General features: G+C 36.8%; 8 protein-coding genes across 8 annotated transcripts; 4 read left to right on the top strand and 4 right to left on the bottom strand.

Moving 5' to 3' along the window:
• Positions 1-484: 484 nt before the first annotated feature.
• EV154DRAFT_488299 (uncharacterized protein) lies at positions 485-1298 on the top strand (the record flags this gene model as incomplete). The annotated part of the gene is made up of 2 exons (XM_051599088.1): positions 485-776; positions 841-1298. The coding sequence occupies 2 exons, from the start codon at positions 485-487 to the stop codon at positions 1296-1298; spliced, it is 750 nt and encodes a 249-aa protein (XP_051450636.1).
• Positions 1299-1669: 371 nt separating this feature from the next.
• On the top strand, positions 1670-2522 carry EV154DRAFT_556956 (uncharacterized protein; the record flags this gene model as incomplete). The annotated part of the gene is made up of 2 exons (XM_051605390.1): positions 1670-1893; positions 2291-2522. 2 exons carry the CDS (start codon positions 1670-1672, stop codon positions 2520-2522), a joined length of 456 nt encoding a protein of 151 aa, XP_051450635.1.
• A 576-nt stretch (positions 2523-3098) lies between these two features.
• Positions 3099-4226, top strand: EV154DRAFT_488297 (uncharacterized protein; the record flags this gene model as incomplete). Its single annotated transcript, XM_051599087.1, has 1 exon — positions 3099-4226. The coding sequence occupies one exon, from the start codon at positions 3099-3101 to the stop codon at positions 4224-4226; it is 1128 nt and encodes a 375-aa protein (XP_051450634.1).
• Positions 4227-4466: 240 nt separating this feature from the next.
• EV154DRAFT_432347 (uncharacterized protein) lies at positions 4467-4658 on the bottom strand (the record flags this gene model as incomplete). The annotated part of the gene is made up of 1 exon (XM_051596666.1): positions 4467-4658. One exon carries the CDS (start codon positions 4656-4658, stop codon positions 4467-4469), a length of 192 nt encoding a protein of 63 aa, XP_051450633.1.
• Positions 4659-5788: 1130 nt separating this feature from the next.
• EV154DRAFT_571621 (uncharacterized protein) lies at positions 5789-6435 on the bottom strand (the record flags this gene model as incomplete). The annotated part of the gene is made up of 3 exons (XM_051606277.1): positions 5789-5802; positions 5870-6085; positions 6144-6435. 3 exons carry the CDS (start codon positions 6433-6435, stop codon positions 5789-5791), a joined length of 522 nt encoding a protein of 173 aa, XP_051450632.1.
• A 2099-nt stretch (positions 6436-8534) lies between these two features.
• On the bottom strand, positions 8535-9248 carry EV154DRAFT_540926 (WD40-repeat-containing domain protein; the record flags this gene model as incomplete). Its single annotated transcript, XM_051604456.1, has 3 exons — positions 8535-8883; positions 8954-9081; positions 9135-9248. The coding sequence occupies 3 exons, from the start codon at positions 9246-9248 to the stop codon at positions 8535-8537; spliced, it is 591 nt and encodes a 196-aa protein (XP_051450631.1).
• A 1442-nt stretch (positions 9249-10690) lies between these two features.
• Positions 10691-12815, top strand: EV154DRAFT_531956 (Metalloenzyme, LuxS/M16 peptidase-like protein). Its single transcript, XM_051603860.1, has 5 exons — positions 10691-11077; positions 11322-11443; positions 11591-12380; positions 12444-12524; positions 12588-12815. Exons 1-5 carry the CDS (start codon positions 10844-10846, stop codon positions 12675-12677), a joined length of 1317 nt encoding a protein of 438 aa, XP_051450630.1. The 5' UTR covers positions 10691-10843; the 3' UTR covers positions 12678-12815.
• A 1-nt stretch (position 12816) lies between these two features.
• EV154DRAFT_531953 (P-loop containing nucleoside triphosphate hydrolase protein) lies at positions 12817-16047 on the bottom strand. The gene is made up of 5 exons (XM_051603859.1): positions 14596-16047; positions 13646-14537; positions 13511-13576; positions 13039-13442; positions 12817-12979 (listed from the first exon to the last, which is right to left on the bottom strand). Exons 1-5 carry the CDS (start codon positions 15927-15929, stop codon positions 12937-12939), a joined length of 2739 nt encoding a protein of 912 aa, XP_051450629.1. The 5' UTR covers positions 15930-16047; the 3' UTR covers positions 12817-12936.
• Positions 16048-16141: the final 94 nt, after the last annotated feature.

The raw sequence follows: 16141 nt of genomic DNA, 5'->3' as shown, positions 1-16141 counted from the left end.
AGAGTAGAAATTATACCCAAGGGTTGTCATAACGCATAGGAGAAAAACAGTTATGTCTGCCATGATATAGCAATTAATCGTGTGATTTTGGTTGTGGCTTCTGGTTAATGACTTTCATCATTTATTTTTTTTGGATAAGATAAACCTTTATTATTTAAGGTCTGGTAGATAGTGCCCGATAATTATGCAGTTCTGACAAAATAATAAAATACGATGTGCTGTTTTCGTACGCGATATTAAATCACAGGTCCTTCATGTGTAATCAAACAGAGTTCTTCAAGTAGCAAAACATATCTATTATTAGACTTTGCAGAGTGTCCCATTGTTACGACTATTTTATTATACTCATTAACTAAATAGGCTTATTGTTTTCACATCGTTCACTTATTGCATTAACTTTCTTTGTTTATGCCATAGATATATCAGGCTTTCAAAAAAGGGATATTTTCGCTTTATTTTTTAATTTTTATAAAACAATATAACCATGGCTGACGAAATTACTAGAGCCGAAGATAACAACAGAGGTGCTGAAAATGATGCCGTAGAAGATGTACCGGCTGCAGAAGATTTAATCATTTTAGAAAATGTAGAAGCTGCAGAAGGCGCTCAAAATTTAGAGGCTGGTCTGGAAAACCAAGGAGAACAAGCCGCAGAGGATGCTCAACAGGATCAAGATGATGAAACGATAGTGGCTGTTCTGGACAATCAAGATATACAAGAAGATCAAGCTGCTAATGTTAATGAAGATGCTGCGATTGTAGTTAACCCAGAACTAGGTAATACACTTGTAATATATACCTTTCTTTAACCTCTTTCTGATTTTATTTTTTGTTTTGATAGTACAGTGTCCATTATGTCTTCAATTCTTTAGAAGCGTAAGGGGTGTACAAACTCACATGGCTCGAAGTGCCGTATGTAATCAGGATCGCAGAAATATTTTTACAGTGGATCATCAACTGGCTCTCAATCCTAACCTAGGTCAAGCTCTCATTCCTGTCCCAAGACGTAGACGTTCCCCTACACAGCAACAAGTTGAAAATGTTTCTGTCAACATATTCGAAATACTCTTTATGTCCTGTTCTTGGGCTGCCTTTTTGGCCGAAAAAATATTTCTATGTATTGCGTGTGTTTTCTTTTTTATTCTCATTCTAAGCAACAGTAGCTTTCTTACTTTTGATGACACCCTTGCATCAAAAGCGGCAAGTTTCCTGGAAGAATTCCAGCCCAATCCAATCGGTACTGCTCTGAGTACTGTCGGGTGGATATTTACTTTTTTGATCGACAAAATATTTCAGTAGATAATTTATCGTTATGTACACATTTATTAATTAATAAATTCAAATATATGGGTTATTTAAACATCGTTGTCAGGTTTGTCTTTGCTGTATATCGGATTAATGATCCACTTGCCCCATTTCTGTATAGATACAGCAATCACAAAAATATTTACCTTTCGGTAAATAGAAATGAAGTCTCAGAATCCCAGGTAGAGCAGAATTTTAAGCTTCTGTAAATGTGCGGTATTTATGACCTCCCTTTACCACAGCTGGTAAACTATCAGCTGTCGTTTTGTCCTAATCAAACAGCTCACGTATGTGATTATATTTGGAAGACGAGGAATGATGTAGACACAATTTAAAATAGAAAAACAAGTCAAATAATTGAATATATGAAGATTGCTAAACAAGAACTCGATCATATCAGGATGGGGTATATTGCTACTAATAATACGAATAACGCTACTTTAGAAAACCTTTTGCAAATACTGTTTATCTACATCATTCTCAGAATATATTTACCTGTATTGCTACACTTGCAATATATACCATTCGCGATAGAGCCGTTTGGTGATACTCATTTATTCACCATGTATCCTAAAAGTTGTGCAGTGAAGTAAACGTAAACCAAAATAGGACAAGAGTACCGAAGGCCTCCTTCAATAGAAAAGCTTGTTCTCATACCATTGAAGCCTGTTCACAAGACGAAACCCTGTGGCGATAAAATATTTATGCTATAAAATATTAATAGACTCAGAGCATAAATATTACTCTTGTCATTTCAGTTTTAATAACTGTTGACCTCTTTGACAAAAAAAGGCATGTTTATTATCTTCCCCCCCCCCCGTTAAAATAGGTATAGCCAAAAGAGATCTTACGAAGGCACAGATTTTGGCATTGCAAGGCATGCACTTTTTAGGGTTTTGTTTAAAAGAAAATGTTTAAGGCTAATGAAGATAATCGCAAGTGTATATGCCTAATGTAAGAGTTGGACCAATGAATATGTTGAAAAGCATGAGTCTTCACAGTAGAAATGTTGCGGTTGCTTGTTTGAGTCATGTAAGGGTAAATGGTAATGTTAAAACTAACAATTCAAGGGTAAGCACAGATTTCAATAAAACTTTACCCTTACACGCTGTTCTTATGCCCACCAGTAATAATAAAGCCATAAATCTTCCTGTCGGTACGTGGCTCCTTGTTATTCTAAAAGTAACAGTAGCGAGACCCATTAATTCTGCTTCTTAAAACTACATCTTATAATGAATAATATAACTTGGTCAAGCGCAATCAACATGTGTATGTCTAAACATTATAGAACCAAAGTGTAAAATGGCTGTTGAGATCTTTTGATCCTGAACTGTTCATGCAAGCACAGATAAATAGAGTTTCATTTTTTTTTTTTTTTTTTTTTTTTTTTCATAAATAATCGTATTTGCACTTCATTTAGTCAATTCCTATCAGACCAGATGAAATCCGTTCTTCCAATAGATTATTTTTTTTTCTTTTGTTTATTACACCGTTCTTTATCACGGAATATTTTCGTTCCTCCTTACATAAGTTTATCGATAGATTACATAATTCAGCCAATCACAATCATTCCACATGTAAAAAAAGGATCTAAAAATTTAAACTCATTTGAAGTATTTCCCGGATTGGCCAAAGTGTTTTGAAACAAAACTGGGTAAAGGCGTTCCATGAGATAGAGAAAAAAAAATTAATTGTCGTGGGAGTCAAAGAAAAAAGTATATAAGAACTGTATTTTTTTGTTTTTCTCGTTCTTTTCTTTCTGTTCTTCATTATTGTATTTCAAGAATCACACATATGCCGGAGGTTCAACTTAACAACAGAAGTGACAGACGCGTAGCACAAAGATTTGACGCCAAGAGACAAAGTAAGCGGGAAAAACAAATGATAAAGGCGTCTCCAAATGCAAGTAAGTACAATGGAAAGAAAAATCGCAAAAAAGTATCCAGACAATCCCAAATCGCTACCACGACACCCATCGCTTCCGTGAAGCCGCGTGTTACTACTCCTTCTGGTGATACCAGTGTGCCTGTTGAGATGTCACTCGTTCACCAACAGCCAGCAAAACAACAAAGCGGTCAAGAACATGACAGCAGCTTTGAAACTGAAACAAATTTACCAGTACAAGAGCAAGCTGTATTTGAGTTGGAAGAGGAGCAGATGCCAGAAATACTTGATGAAGAAGTATTTGACGTAGAAGAAGAAACGTCTACTGAAGGAGAAGATACAGTTGAAAAGGAAGTGCTTGCCGACAAGTCATCAATCATTTCAACTCCAAAAGAAGAGCTCATCATGGAGACTACTTCAAGCCTGGAGAATGAAAAAGACAATCAAGCAGTTGACAATAAGGTCAATCAAAAGCAAGATGACGGGCTCTCAGATAAAAATATTACTGCGCAGCAAGAAGAACCCCGATCAAATGAATCGGCTGATACTGTTCAAAAATCGTCTCAGGCTAGCAAGAACGACACCATCCAAAACAAGCAAATGAACAAGGAGTCTTATCCTACACAGTGGTTTGTATTTCCAGAGACAGATATTACAAACAGCCCTGCTGTATCCATCGAACTCACAACGGTGTCTCCCACAAAAAAGAAGAATGTTATTTTGCGCCTTTTCAAAAAATCAGCAGCTCATATCATCGAGAAAAACAAGCGAGTGAAGAAGGAGTTACTTCATACAAAGCAGCTTGTGTTTTCCAAAAAAGATATTACAAACAGCTCTGTCGCATCCATCGACCGTACTAAGGAATCTCCCGCAAAAAAAACGAACATTATCTCGCGCCTTTACAAAAAATCAGTGAAAGCGTGTGATATGTTCATCAATGACCAAATCCAATTAATTGGTAAAGCCAATCGTATTGGTATTATTTCAAACAAAAAAACCAACCCCAAGAAATCCTTCAAGAATCTCTTGAAAAGATAATTACTCTCCTTGAGTCATACCATCCAACACATATGCATAACACTCATTATAATATTCCCATTGCTTTTAAATAAATAAAAAAAAATTTCAATACCAAAACAGCTTGTCCTTTGCCACTGACATCGTATTTGTGATTGTAACAACAGATATGGTAAGCTTTATATCGCTGTTTGTATCTCTATATACGCAGTATCTTGGCTTTGAAAAAAGTAAATAAAGCTTGGGATGGATTGAGTAATTTTATTGTGCTTTCGGGTATCGTGGCATATAAGACTCGCAGGCAAGTTTAGCACCAGATGATTTAAAGACAATTGAAAAGGCTTGTAATAAGCACATTGGGTATTTGTAATCCAAGGTAAATAAATCCCATTCTACACGGCCAAATATAATCCAATGTATAAATATGTCAGTGTATGTCGGAGTCAAAAACATTCAACTTACAATCATTATCATGCACAATTTGAAAATTTTTGACAGATGCTTATGTGTTTCTAGGCAAGTATTGAGATTATTCTACTATGACTATAGTTTCATTTTACCTTCATTCCACGGAGGTCTTTTGTTGTGAAGCACTAAAAGATCTCTGGCACACCAATAAAAATAAATCATCACATCACATCAAAAATGGATAGCAATATAAAAGTTATATATGAATCACGTATTAACCTCCTTTTTCCATTCATACCGTTTAAGTCTGTTCACAGGGAACAGTTCTGTGGTGAGTAAATATTTACTCTGCGAAAAGAAATACAATCGAATAGGCCTGGACTAAATGGAATATCAATATATTATGAGCATGAATATTATTCTTGTCATTTGATGTTGATCCCTCTGACTAATACCTAAATACTCTTTATGTAAGGGCGTAATTTAAAGAGATGCTTATTATTTATTATCACCAAGTTATTACGTTATTGGACAATGATGTGTTGTTTATTCTCCCTATAACTATCAAGTTCTTTCTTATTGGCCATGATAACGTTTTTAAATCTTGATTTTTTTTCGTGGTATTAAAGTTCTAAAAGTATCGCTTTTGAATTTTACTTAAAACTTTATTTCCCCATGAAAACCAAACCCTACGTTGATTTGCTTTTTTCTTCATAAACATTATATATTTCATCCATTTTCGTTTAATGATATATATATATATTATTTGTCCTTTGCTGCAGGATCGATTGATAATGTAGTCTAACTGAAGTTTATAGAAAAGTTTTCCAACATAATACTTCTCAATATGAATCTTACTGCTATATTATCCACTCATCGTCGCAATTTGTTTTTAAAAAAAAAACAAATTATGTATTAGTTGCCGTTCATTTAAGTAATATATCCTGCAATTAATGCCTCTAATATGAATAATCTCGTCCTATCTTATTTAATACAGAAACATCAATAATACTGTTAATAGCAGTTTTAAACAGCGGGTATGAGACGAAAGTTTTCATTTCCGTCACATGTAGCAAAACATAGCCAAAATTACTTAGTCTACAATAGATGTCTGTAGTACATGAACGTTTGATATATGTATTTTTTTTTAAAAAAAAGGAGGAGAGTTTATTGTACTAAGTGATCCATGCTATATGGAGTAAAACTTAAAATGTATACAAAAAAATACCACGAGTATTTGATTGCGTATGCACTACTATAGTACATTAAGCCTTGTTGCATGCAAATTTCACCAATTGTTTCTGATTGTCCATATAAAGGGATTTCAAATAAGCCTAGTTCTTTGTTTACGCGAAAGAATGTAGTTGTAGCATTATTAACATCAGATACCCAAAGGCTAAAATAGTCGGTAGCTCCTTGAATCAAGTTTGGAATTCCAGCAATATGTTTGCTTGAAATGCGATCTTTGTAGTCTATTGTTTTGATATTAGAAAAGATAAAAAAAAAAAAAGAATCATTATATAGGCTTACTTGCAACATAGCCATCTCCCAACCGATCTTTAGCTAAACTGGTAAGCAGATTTGTTGTGTGCGAGACAGGCTTTTTCTCTTTCCTTACAATTGAAGGCACATATTTCATTGATTTTTGTACAGACGGGATTTGGTCATAGATGTTTTGTACAGAAGGGATAGTACCAAGGGCAGTCTTTACGGAACTTAGAAAGTCAACGACTTTTTGTACATTAGGATCATAACCTGTTTGCGCTACAGCACAAAATACGAAGCTTAAAATGATCACAAAGTTAAAAGTTCTGGCAAGCATAATATTGTAAGAAATTTATTGGCCTTGCTCTTACCAATATGCTCTTCAATTATATATCTTTTTCATGGATTTAATTGTGTCCAAAGAATATAAAGAGCCCATTGTTTCAATTTCGTAGTTCTTTTTGTCTACATCAATTTGTGGTTTAGCCTCATACTAAAGTGTAGATAATCAAATTAAAACCATAATAGGATATTGTTGTGTCATTTCTAAATTTATTTAACGGGTCCATATGTGTATAATACAATAGCACAATAAAACCATTATTAACAAGAAATGATGTCTAATTTGAGTAAAGCCATACTATTCAAGCTGTAGTTAGGCATTGTAAACCATGTTTAAGACACGTAATCAACTAAAAAGCGTCTTGTTACAATAACTAATAAAGGAGGAGTATCGGCAATGTATGTTTAAAAAAGACAGTTTTTAAATAATTAAAACACCATATAAAGAACCCGCAATTTTGATCTGAAGCAGATACGCGATCCGTAGTGGTTTATTGGAATCGAATATAATCTATCACTAGGATGTCTTTACACAATAAAACTTTCAATCATTAGATCACAATCTTTTCTGGATATAGTGTATCCCAAGACATTCCCACTATAATAAAATAAAAAGATCTGGTATGAAATAGGTGTAAATCTTTCGGATTCAATTCTTTTGACCGTCATACCTAAATAAATTTATGTGATTAAGACGAGGCTATATTTTTTTTTTTTTTTTTTTGGTTCAAGTTATTACCATAAAGAGGAGCTGACTGAAGCACACCTGTAGGTAAATAGCACTCATTGTTGAAAATGCAAGCTTGTTTACCACCTTCAAACTCAACTTGTAAAATTCTTAATAATGCGACTGTGCCTTTCTGACTCGCTGCAACGTATAATTCTAATTCTGGTAACCATTCTACCATATTGATTCTATCCAATATACTCAATAGCTGATCTGACCTTACGTCTACCTTGCTGATTATATTGTGTTCAGCCCTAATTCGACTCATCTTTGGTGTGGTTGTATTCATCATCATGATGTCTTTAGCTGTGCTAATCATTAAATATTCCCCGAGTGTTGTTTGTTTGTCCTTGGATTTTTTTTTATTATCCACTAAATTATTGGTACTGGTATATTTGATTATGTTGGAGGAGGGTGATCTGACCATATTAAAAGTTGGGGTATCTGTCGCATTGGTTTGATCTTGTGCGATTTCTTCATTGTTTGATGAGGACGGGGACAAAGGCTGTTCTATTGTAGATGCGGTTTCATCTATTGTACTATTTTGCATTACAGATACAATTTCGTCACCCCATCCATCTCTATTAGCGTCGTTATCTTCGACAATGGTACGAGCCCAATCATCCTGAGTAGGTAATGATGGAGCCTCCGAAGTCCACATATGAATCTCATCTTCATCATCCGCGTTTAAGTCATCAAAAAATTCCTCTGGATCCGCAAATTCTTGGCTGTCCAACTGATCACTTCCTTGATCCGTCTCTTGAGACTGCTGCTGAATGATTTCATCTCTCAATCCTCTGTTGAATCTACTTTCGGATTCATTTTCGGCCTGTATTTCATCTTCAATGCTGTCTGAAAGTGCTGCTGGTGCATCGAAACGAAAAATGGTATTGTCATGGTCGCTGGTAAATTCATCCTCACTTATATGACTTTCATCTGTGCCACTACTTGGGTGAGTGCTGTGATGCGTATCTGGTATTTCCATATTATTGTAATCTTCCTCATGTCGCCTTTGTAGCTCATAGAGTTCTTCCATAAATTCTTCTTCCTCTTGCGACAAAGAATTATCCCAAATGGGAGTATCCATTTCGTCGACATCATACATTGAAAAATCAATCTCTTCGTCACCTAAATCATGTACATTCGATACATTTGTAGGAAAAATGGGACTTATAGCAGAGTGATGAAGACCCAGATTTGAAAATGATGTGGATCGACCCTGACAGACTCTTTGCAAGAAAGCTTTGCTGATGTTCTTATCTATACATACAGTATATTTGAAATGTCCTGGTTTGATAAATTTGGCCGACCAAAACCTATGAAGAGCAGAGTCAGGCTGATGAGTTACAAAAATACTTTTAACTAAGTTACCATTGATCATATTCGTCTGCGTGGGCAACAGAAGGGGTTTTCTTTTGTGTTACGACTTTTCTTGTGGTAATGTCCCATACTCTACATGTCTGATCAATAGACGCACTTGCAAGATACTTGCCTGTTTCACTGAAATCGATATTGGGAATATTATGCTCATGGCCTACTAATTCGATTTTTAATTCTTTGCCCAATAAATTGCCAGTGTTGTCGGATCCACCGTAAATCGGATTGTCTCTTGTCATTTCCAATATATTATAAATGGTGATGATCTTATTATTTGCAGAAACCGCTACTAATCCTTGATCTGCATGAATGGCTATACCCCAAGTAGCTATTTCGTTACTATTTCCCCCAGAAAAAAAAAAATTCAGTACGCTGTTCTTTTTGCCAAAAGCCTTGGTTATTTTTTTACTTTAAAACCATGGGAGCTTCGTCCAAGTGCTCGGTACGCCAAATACAGACTTCACCATTTTCGGATGCTGAGACTAAGACTTCTTTACCAAGTAATCTACTAACTTTGATAGCGTTGATCACGTATGGCTACTTTCAATATCAGTCTCTCGATTTTGTAGTCTAATGCATTTTTCTTTTACCGATTCTAAAGCTCCACCTATTTGTCGAGCGTTAGGACTTGCTAGAGTTGTATGTGGGTCTTTAAAAGGTGAATAGGGTGTGTCGATTGTGTATACTTTCACTCTATAGTTCATGGCTATCTCCCAAAAACAGAAAAAAAAACCGTCAACAACTGAATGTGTTGGGATCTACAGACTGCGTTGACTTTACCTACAAAGAATGTGCAAGGAATTACGTTACTTGCCGCGCATAGATTCATTCTCTAGAGAAATACAATCAGTTTGAAAAGATAAAATAGGGGTTGTGCAGATATTACATATAACATTGCAGCTGACATGTTTATGGTGTTGGTGTTTTGAATGACAGATACCTACAAATGAAGGTAAATGGGACCGTAATGCAACTGTTTCGAGTAATTATTTTTATTTTACATTCAATAGATCATAGTCTTCTAGTACTTTATGAACCGGTGTGTCCATGTGCGCGGCCATTGTTTAGTTTGCAAAAGTGTGTTAAAAAAAATTATTTTTTTTTACTCGCCGGGACAATCGCATGAGTGAAATTGGGGTGATACCAGTAAACGCTGTGACTTTGTCATTGATCTACCGCCACCTGGAGCTTAATTTTGCAACGCTTGTTTTTGCATTACTATCCATTCTACTTTGAAATATTCACGTTGTATATGGAGATATTTAGACACGAAGCAGTCGATTCGTTAACCGAAAATACAATACACAACCAAAAAGAGCCTGCCTGGTAGTAATGGGTATGTTAAAGATCTAATTTTTTTTTTGAGATCATGCATCGTTAATGTTTTGTGTGATATTTGAAAAAAATTATTTCTGATCTATCGGCTCCGAATAACTGGATCAATCTCTAAGGCAGAATAAAAGATCTGAGACAGGAGATCTAAATATGTGATGCTTCTAGACTTTTGTTTGTCAAGAGCCTAATTAAAGACAGCTAAGGCATACGATGGCTTTATGCAAAGAAACTATACCATGTACGTGAATTTTGTATTCCAAACTTCAGTTGTACTTTAGCTTTCATTCTTTGTTATATCACAATATAACATTGAATTATATCGTTTTATCAATGTGATTAAAGTTATCATATGATGCAGTTACAGTTACACATGTGGATGACAGGTTTACAACTTTCTTTCAATTTCACGAGAGGAGGCACTGAAAATCTGGTGACATAGTGGTGTGCCGTTTTATCACAGAATATTAATTGTCCTGTCGGTTCGTGGTTAAAGACATTTGCAAATAAAACCATGAACAACTTCCCTGTAAAGCGAAAAGTAAACTGTGCCTTGTTTGAAAGGTAAAGCGATCACAAACTCAAGAACATGATCAGACATTGATGTTTTCAGGATGGATGTAGCAAATTGACAAACCCTTTAGTCTTCCTGTATGTACTCTTTTATTTTTATTTTTTTGCGTGGTCAGTGATGTTTAAATGTACAAAAGAGTTCAACACAGGTAAATCCCAAAAACCAATTATGGTCCCGCCCAAAAAAAAAAAAAAAAAAAAAATGATGACGTGACTTTTGATGATAGAATCGAAATAGGGTGTGGGGGGGAGTTCAAAAACTAGGAAGGGCATACCTGAAAAAAAAAAAAAAGTAAGCCCTAGTTTTAAAAAAAAAAAAAAAGATTTATTATTTTTTTTTTCTTCTCCCGCACGTACTCCCAATACTACACCCCACTCTTCCCTTTATTTAATAATGTTGGCCGCCTCTCGTAAAGCCATTATCAGCACTGCCTCCAAGGCCACCTATGCTACTGCAGCTACCGCCAATGGACTTCAAACTTCTGTTGCCTCCAACGGCATTAAGGTTACTTCTAGCCAAGAACCCGGTCAAACTGCTTCTTTAGCTGTTGTTGTTAATGGTGGTTCCAGAGCCGAATCTGGTAAGAATGCTGGTGTTGCACACTTCTTGAAGAACTATGGATTCAAGGTAATTTTCTCCCCATTTGTTTTTTTATACACGCATATAAATTATACTTGTTACAACACATACACACTTTCAAAATAAGAACGACATTCGAACACACTTCAGTACAACAATACCAACACCATATCCACTTTTTCTTTCTTTCACCATTACTTTTTATATTTAAAGCACACACATTAATATTTAATTGGAATGGTTACTAACTTTTTTTTTTTTCTGCTTGTTACTTTTTTTTTTTGGTGATTAGAACAACGCCAACCGTACTGCTTTCCGTATTGCTCGTGAAGCTGAACTTGCTGGTGCCGTCTTATCCTCCAACCTCAGCCACGAAGCTCTTGTCTACTCTGCTGAACTTTTGAAGGGAGATGCGTAAGTTAATGAAAGAAAAAGAGGAACTAAAAGAAGAGAATGGGAGGGAGAGAAAAAGAGAGACAGTGTTATATATATAAAAAGAAAGAAGAGTAAAATGAAAAACAAAGATAGACTAATTGTTCTTTTTATTTTTATGAATGATAGTGAATTATTTGCTGAAATTTTAAGCGATGTTGTCACCAAGCAAAAGTATCAACAACATGAATTCTACGATGTTGCACACCAAACTGCCTCTGAATCTGCCAGTGCTTTTGCCACTGCTGAGATCAGTGCTATTGAGAATGCTCATCAAGTTGCTTTCCGTACCGGTCTTGGTAACTCCATCTTCGCTAAGCCTACTGCCCGTATCAACAACGATGCTGTCAAGGCTTATGCTCAAGAACTTTTCACTCAAGATAACATTGCCCTTGTCGGTACTGGTATTGATCACCAAGTTCTCCAAAACTTGGCTGAGACTTACTTCAACTTGCCTTCTGGTAAGCTCTCCTTGACCGCCTCTACATACTATGGTGGTGAATCTCGTATTGAGAACGTCTCCAGCAAGGGTGAATATGTCCTTGCCTTCGAAGGTGCTGCTGCTGACTCTGCCGAGTTCGCTGCTCTTCAAGTCCTCCGTCACGCTCTTGGTGGTGAGGTCAATGTTAAGCACACTGCTGGTTCCGGTATCCTTGCTCAAGCTGCTGCCAAGTTTGCTGAAGGTACTGAGATCAAGGCCTTCAACTTGGGTTACTCTGATGCCGGTCTCTTTGGTCTCCAAGTTTCTGCTGCCACTGCCGAAACTGGTGCTGCCATCTCTGCTGCTGCCGAACAATTGAAGGCCGCTGCTAAGGGTCTTTCTTCTGAAGACTTCTCTAGAGCCGTTGCTCAAGCCAAGTTCGCTGCCACTGCTGGTTTCGAAACTCGTCTCGATCGTCTCCAAACCCTCGGTGTCCAGGTAAGGATTTTTTTTTTTATAAAAAAAAAAAAAAGTAGTCATAGTTACTAATAATGAACATAGGCCCTCCGTTCTGGCAAGTATACCTCTGCTGCTGAATCTGTTGCAGCAATCGAGAAGGTCACTACTGCTGATATTGCTCAAGTAAGGATAGATAAAAGGATGGGAATGATATGAATGGATTAAACTAACACGTTGTAAAAATAGGTTGCTGAAAAGTTATTGAAGAGCAAGACTACCACCGTTGCCCTCGGTGATCTTACTAGCTTGCCTTATGCTGATTCCGTCTCTTTGTAATTTAAAAAAAAATCCACTAAACATTTACACAATACATACAAAAGACCTACTACTACAAAAAAAAAAAGAATAAGAGAATTTTGAAACAATAACCGGGCTTTGGGAAAATATACATAAATTATTTTTATTTATTTATTTACTTGGAAAAATCTACATGTGTGGAAGGAGGGGGTGGGCGGATTAGGGCTAAGGATTTTTTAAAGCATGATATTTCTTTGAAATTTCTAAAAATCGGCTTCCAAAGGTATCAAAAGTTTCTTCAGGCCAGTTTGTTACCATGTTCAGTTCTCTCCTTGTGATAGGTAACTTATCACACTAATTGAAAAAAAAAAAAAGAAGAAAGGGTGTTAACTTGATTAAGCCGATATAACTTTTTTTTTTACAAGTAAAAATACTTACAATGGTTTGAAACGAAGCATTCGTAGCAATTTGGGCTGAAGCGCGAATATTGTATTTATGCATTAGTGCCATTCTTTCCGCTTCTAATTCTTTATAGCATTGTCGGTACATTTCCATTTGCTTGCTTGATTTTTGTGCGATAGGTCGAGTAGCCCCTAACGATATGTTAGGCAGCACTCTGCCAGTAGGCGGTGCAGCAGGCCTAGGCTGTGAAAAATTATTAATGGCGTTGGTAAAACTTCTTGCATTGCCATTAATGCTACTACCACTGCTACTACCGCTACTACTATTGCCACTAGACATCATGCTGGTGGCTGTAACAAACCCTGTATTCATGTGATGTGGTATAGATGTATTTCGTGATCCCTATATTTATATCATCCTACAATGTTAGGCATATATACATGGACAGTTTGAAAGGGGAAGGAACTTACGTTTGCCCGGAAACTGATCGTAATTTTTTTAGATCCGTTTATAACAGACGGAGCCTTGGAAGCAATCTATTTAAAAATAAATATGAGCTGCAAACGTTATTACAAAAATGAAAAATTGGCATTGTGGACACATACTTGAACTTCGGATGTAGGATATCCAGCACGAGACATGGTATATTTTTCTTTTAGGGCGCCCTCATTTACAAGAGCTCGTAGTAGACGATCGATGTCCTGCTTGCTTAAATCCTTGCCTCTACCATAGCCGGGTAAATGATCATGACCGTGTTCCATAATTCTTTTATTCTTCATGCCACGATAGATGTCTACCAACTGAGCCAATGTGATGGCCTCTCCGCCCAAGGCTTCCACCATTTGAATAATACGAATGGCATCATCCGACATGTCTTTAAACGTACAAGGAGAATCTGCATTTCGAATACAATTATCGCACATCTTCTTACATGCAGCCGCTGTAAACGATTCCCCAAAGTAACCCATGATTTGTTTACGACGACAATCTACTTCGTTATCACAGAATTTTGTCATGATGGTTAAATTGGCACGTTGACGTTGTTTTTGCTCAAAATTGCCATCGCCTTTATCGATGAGAAAGTTATGTGTTCGGGTATCGCCAAAAGAATAATAGAGTCTACAGATAGAGGGATTGCCATCACGACCAGCGCGACCTGTTTCTTGATAGAAGCCCTCAAGGGAAGAAGGAACAGAGTAATGGAGTACGAACCGTACATCTGACTTATCGATACCCATACCAAAAGCAATGGTAGCAGCAATGACTTGAACTGCACCGGATTGCCAATTACGTTGAACGAGACTTCTTTCGGCAGGTTCTAAAGCAGCATGATAATGTTGGATAGAGACTTGATGATTATTTCGTAATTCTTCCGCTACTTTTTCACAATCCTTCTTTGTACAACAATAGATGATACCCGATTGATTGCGACGTTGTTTGATAAAGATACTAATATCCTCCAGAGCTTTTTTACCTCCTTTGGGAACAATTTCGTACCTATTATATTTCGGTTAGTATAGAGAAAAAAATAGAAGGATATATATATATAAATTACAATAAATTTGGTCTGTTAAAACTTTGCTTGAGCACTTTACAATTATGCATACGTAAATTATGCAAAACATCTTTTTGGACAGGTTCATTGGCGGTGGCTGTTAAAGCCATGATGGGTACATCAGGGTAATCATCTCTGAGCGTGCCTAATAATTTATAGCTTGGTCTAAAGTCATGGCCCCATTGCGACACACAATGTGCTTCATCAATCACAAAGCGAGCCAATTTATGTCTTCCGTTGAGACTTGTCAAGGCAGACCTCAACTGATTCGATTTATCCAGTAATTCGGGTGTAATGTACAAGATGCGAGTTTCAGGATTTTGAGCATTGATATCGTCAAATACCTCCTTTCTCGATCTGACATCCATCGTACTGTTTAGCATCCTGGCACGAACACCTCTTTTCGTTACAAGTTGCTCTACTTGATCTTGCATTAAGGATAAAAGCGGGGAAACGACAAATGTAATACCAGGTCGAGGGGAATTTGGAATGATGGCAGGTAATTGATAACAAAGACTTTTACCTCCTCCCGTAGGCATCAAAACAAATACATCCTCGCCCTTTATGGTGGTATTGATAGCCTCCAATTGGTTGGTTCTGAATTCACGTAAGTTGAATACTTGAATTAATGCCTTTCGTACATCTCTACTCCAACCATAAGTAGGTTGTGTAGATTGGGACGGTAAAGTAGCACTAACAATAGATGATTTCGACTGTGGTGGTAGTGCTGGTGGTGCTGGTGCTGGTGCTGGTGGTGCTGGTGCTGATGCTGCTGGAGCAGATGGTCTAGAGAAAAATGGAGAGACTTCGACCTTTTCACTATCATTCTCATCCTCATCCAAGACGAGGATAGTAGCAGGAGAATCCATATCAGCAAGCATCTTTTCAAGACGTGATTTTTCCTTTGTGAGACGTTCTCTTTTGGCTACCAGAGTCTTTCGTAGATTTCCAGCCTTGTTTACCATATTTTCGACAATATCGTTATTGCAGACATTTAAATCCTCTTTCAGCTGCGACAATTGTTTGTTGATTTCCTGCTTTGACAAGCTACTGGTAGGCTCCATTTCCATCACGAAATCATTATCAACAGTGAAAGCAGAGGTTTGTGGTGGTGCAGGATGAGATACAAAGTCATCAGGACCGAAATCATCATCGTTTCCAAACTCGTCCATGAAATTATCCAATGCGATAGGTTCAATATCTTCAAAGAAAGCTTCTTCGTCTAACGTAGAAGATTTGAATCGCTTAGGCTGACTGTCTGTCAAATCGATGGTGTCAAGAACCTCAGACTGCCTTTTCGAACTATCTCTGTTGTCATTTGTGCTGTCGTTCATGTAGGTCTTGTTTGATGAAAATGCTGTTGTGTTGTTTGTGGAGTAGGATGTGTTGGTATAGGTGTCTGAAAAACGGTTTACGGAGCTACTTGAAGCATTATAAGTGGAGGTACTACTTGGTGCATTATAAGTGGAGGTACTACTTGGTGCATTATAAGTGGAGGTACTACTTGGTGCATTATAAGTGGAGGTACTACTTGGTGTATTATATG

The sequence above is a fragment of the Mucor mucedo genome (assembly GCF_025094135.1).
Source record: "Mucor mucedo strain NRRL 3635 chromosome Unknown EV154scaffold_237, whole genome shotgun sequence".
Taxonomy (NCBI): Eukaryota; Fungi; Mucoromycota; class Mucoromycetes; order Mucorales; family Mucoraceae; genus Mucor; species Mucor mucedo.
Note: the sequence above shows the minus strand (reverse complement) of the source record. Positions and strands in the feature narration are given on the sequence as shown.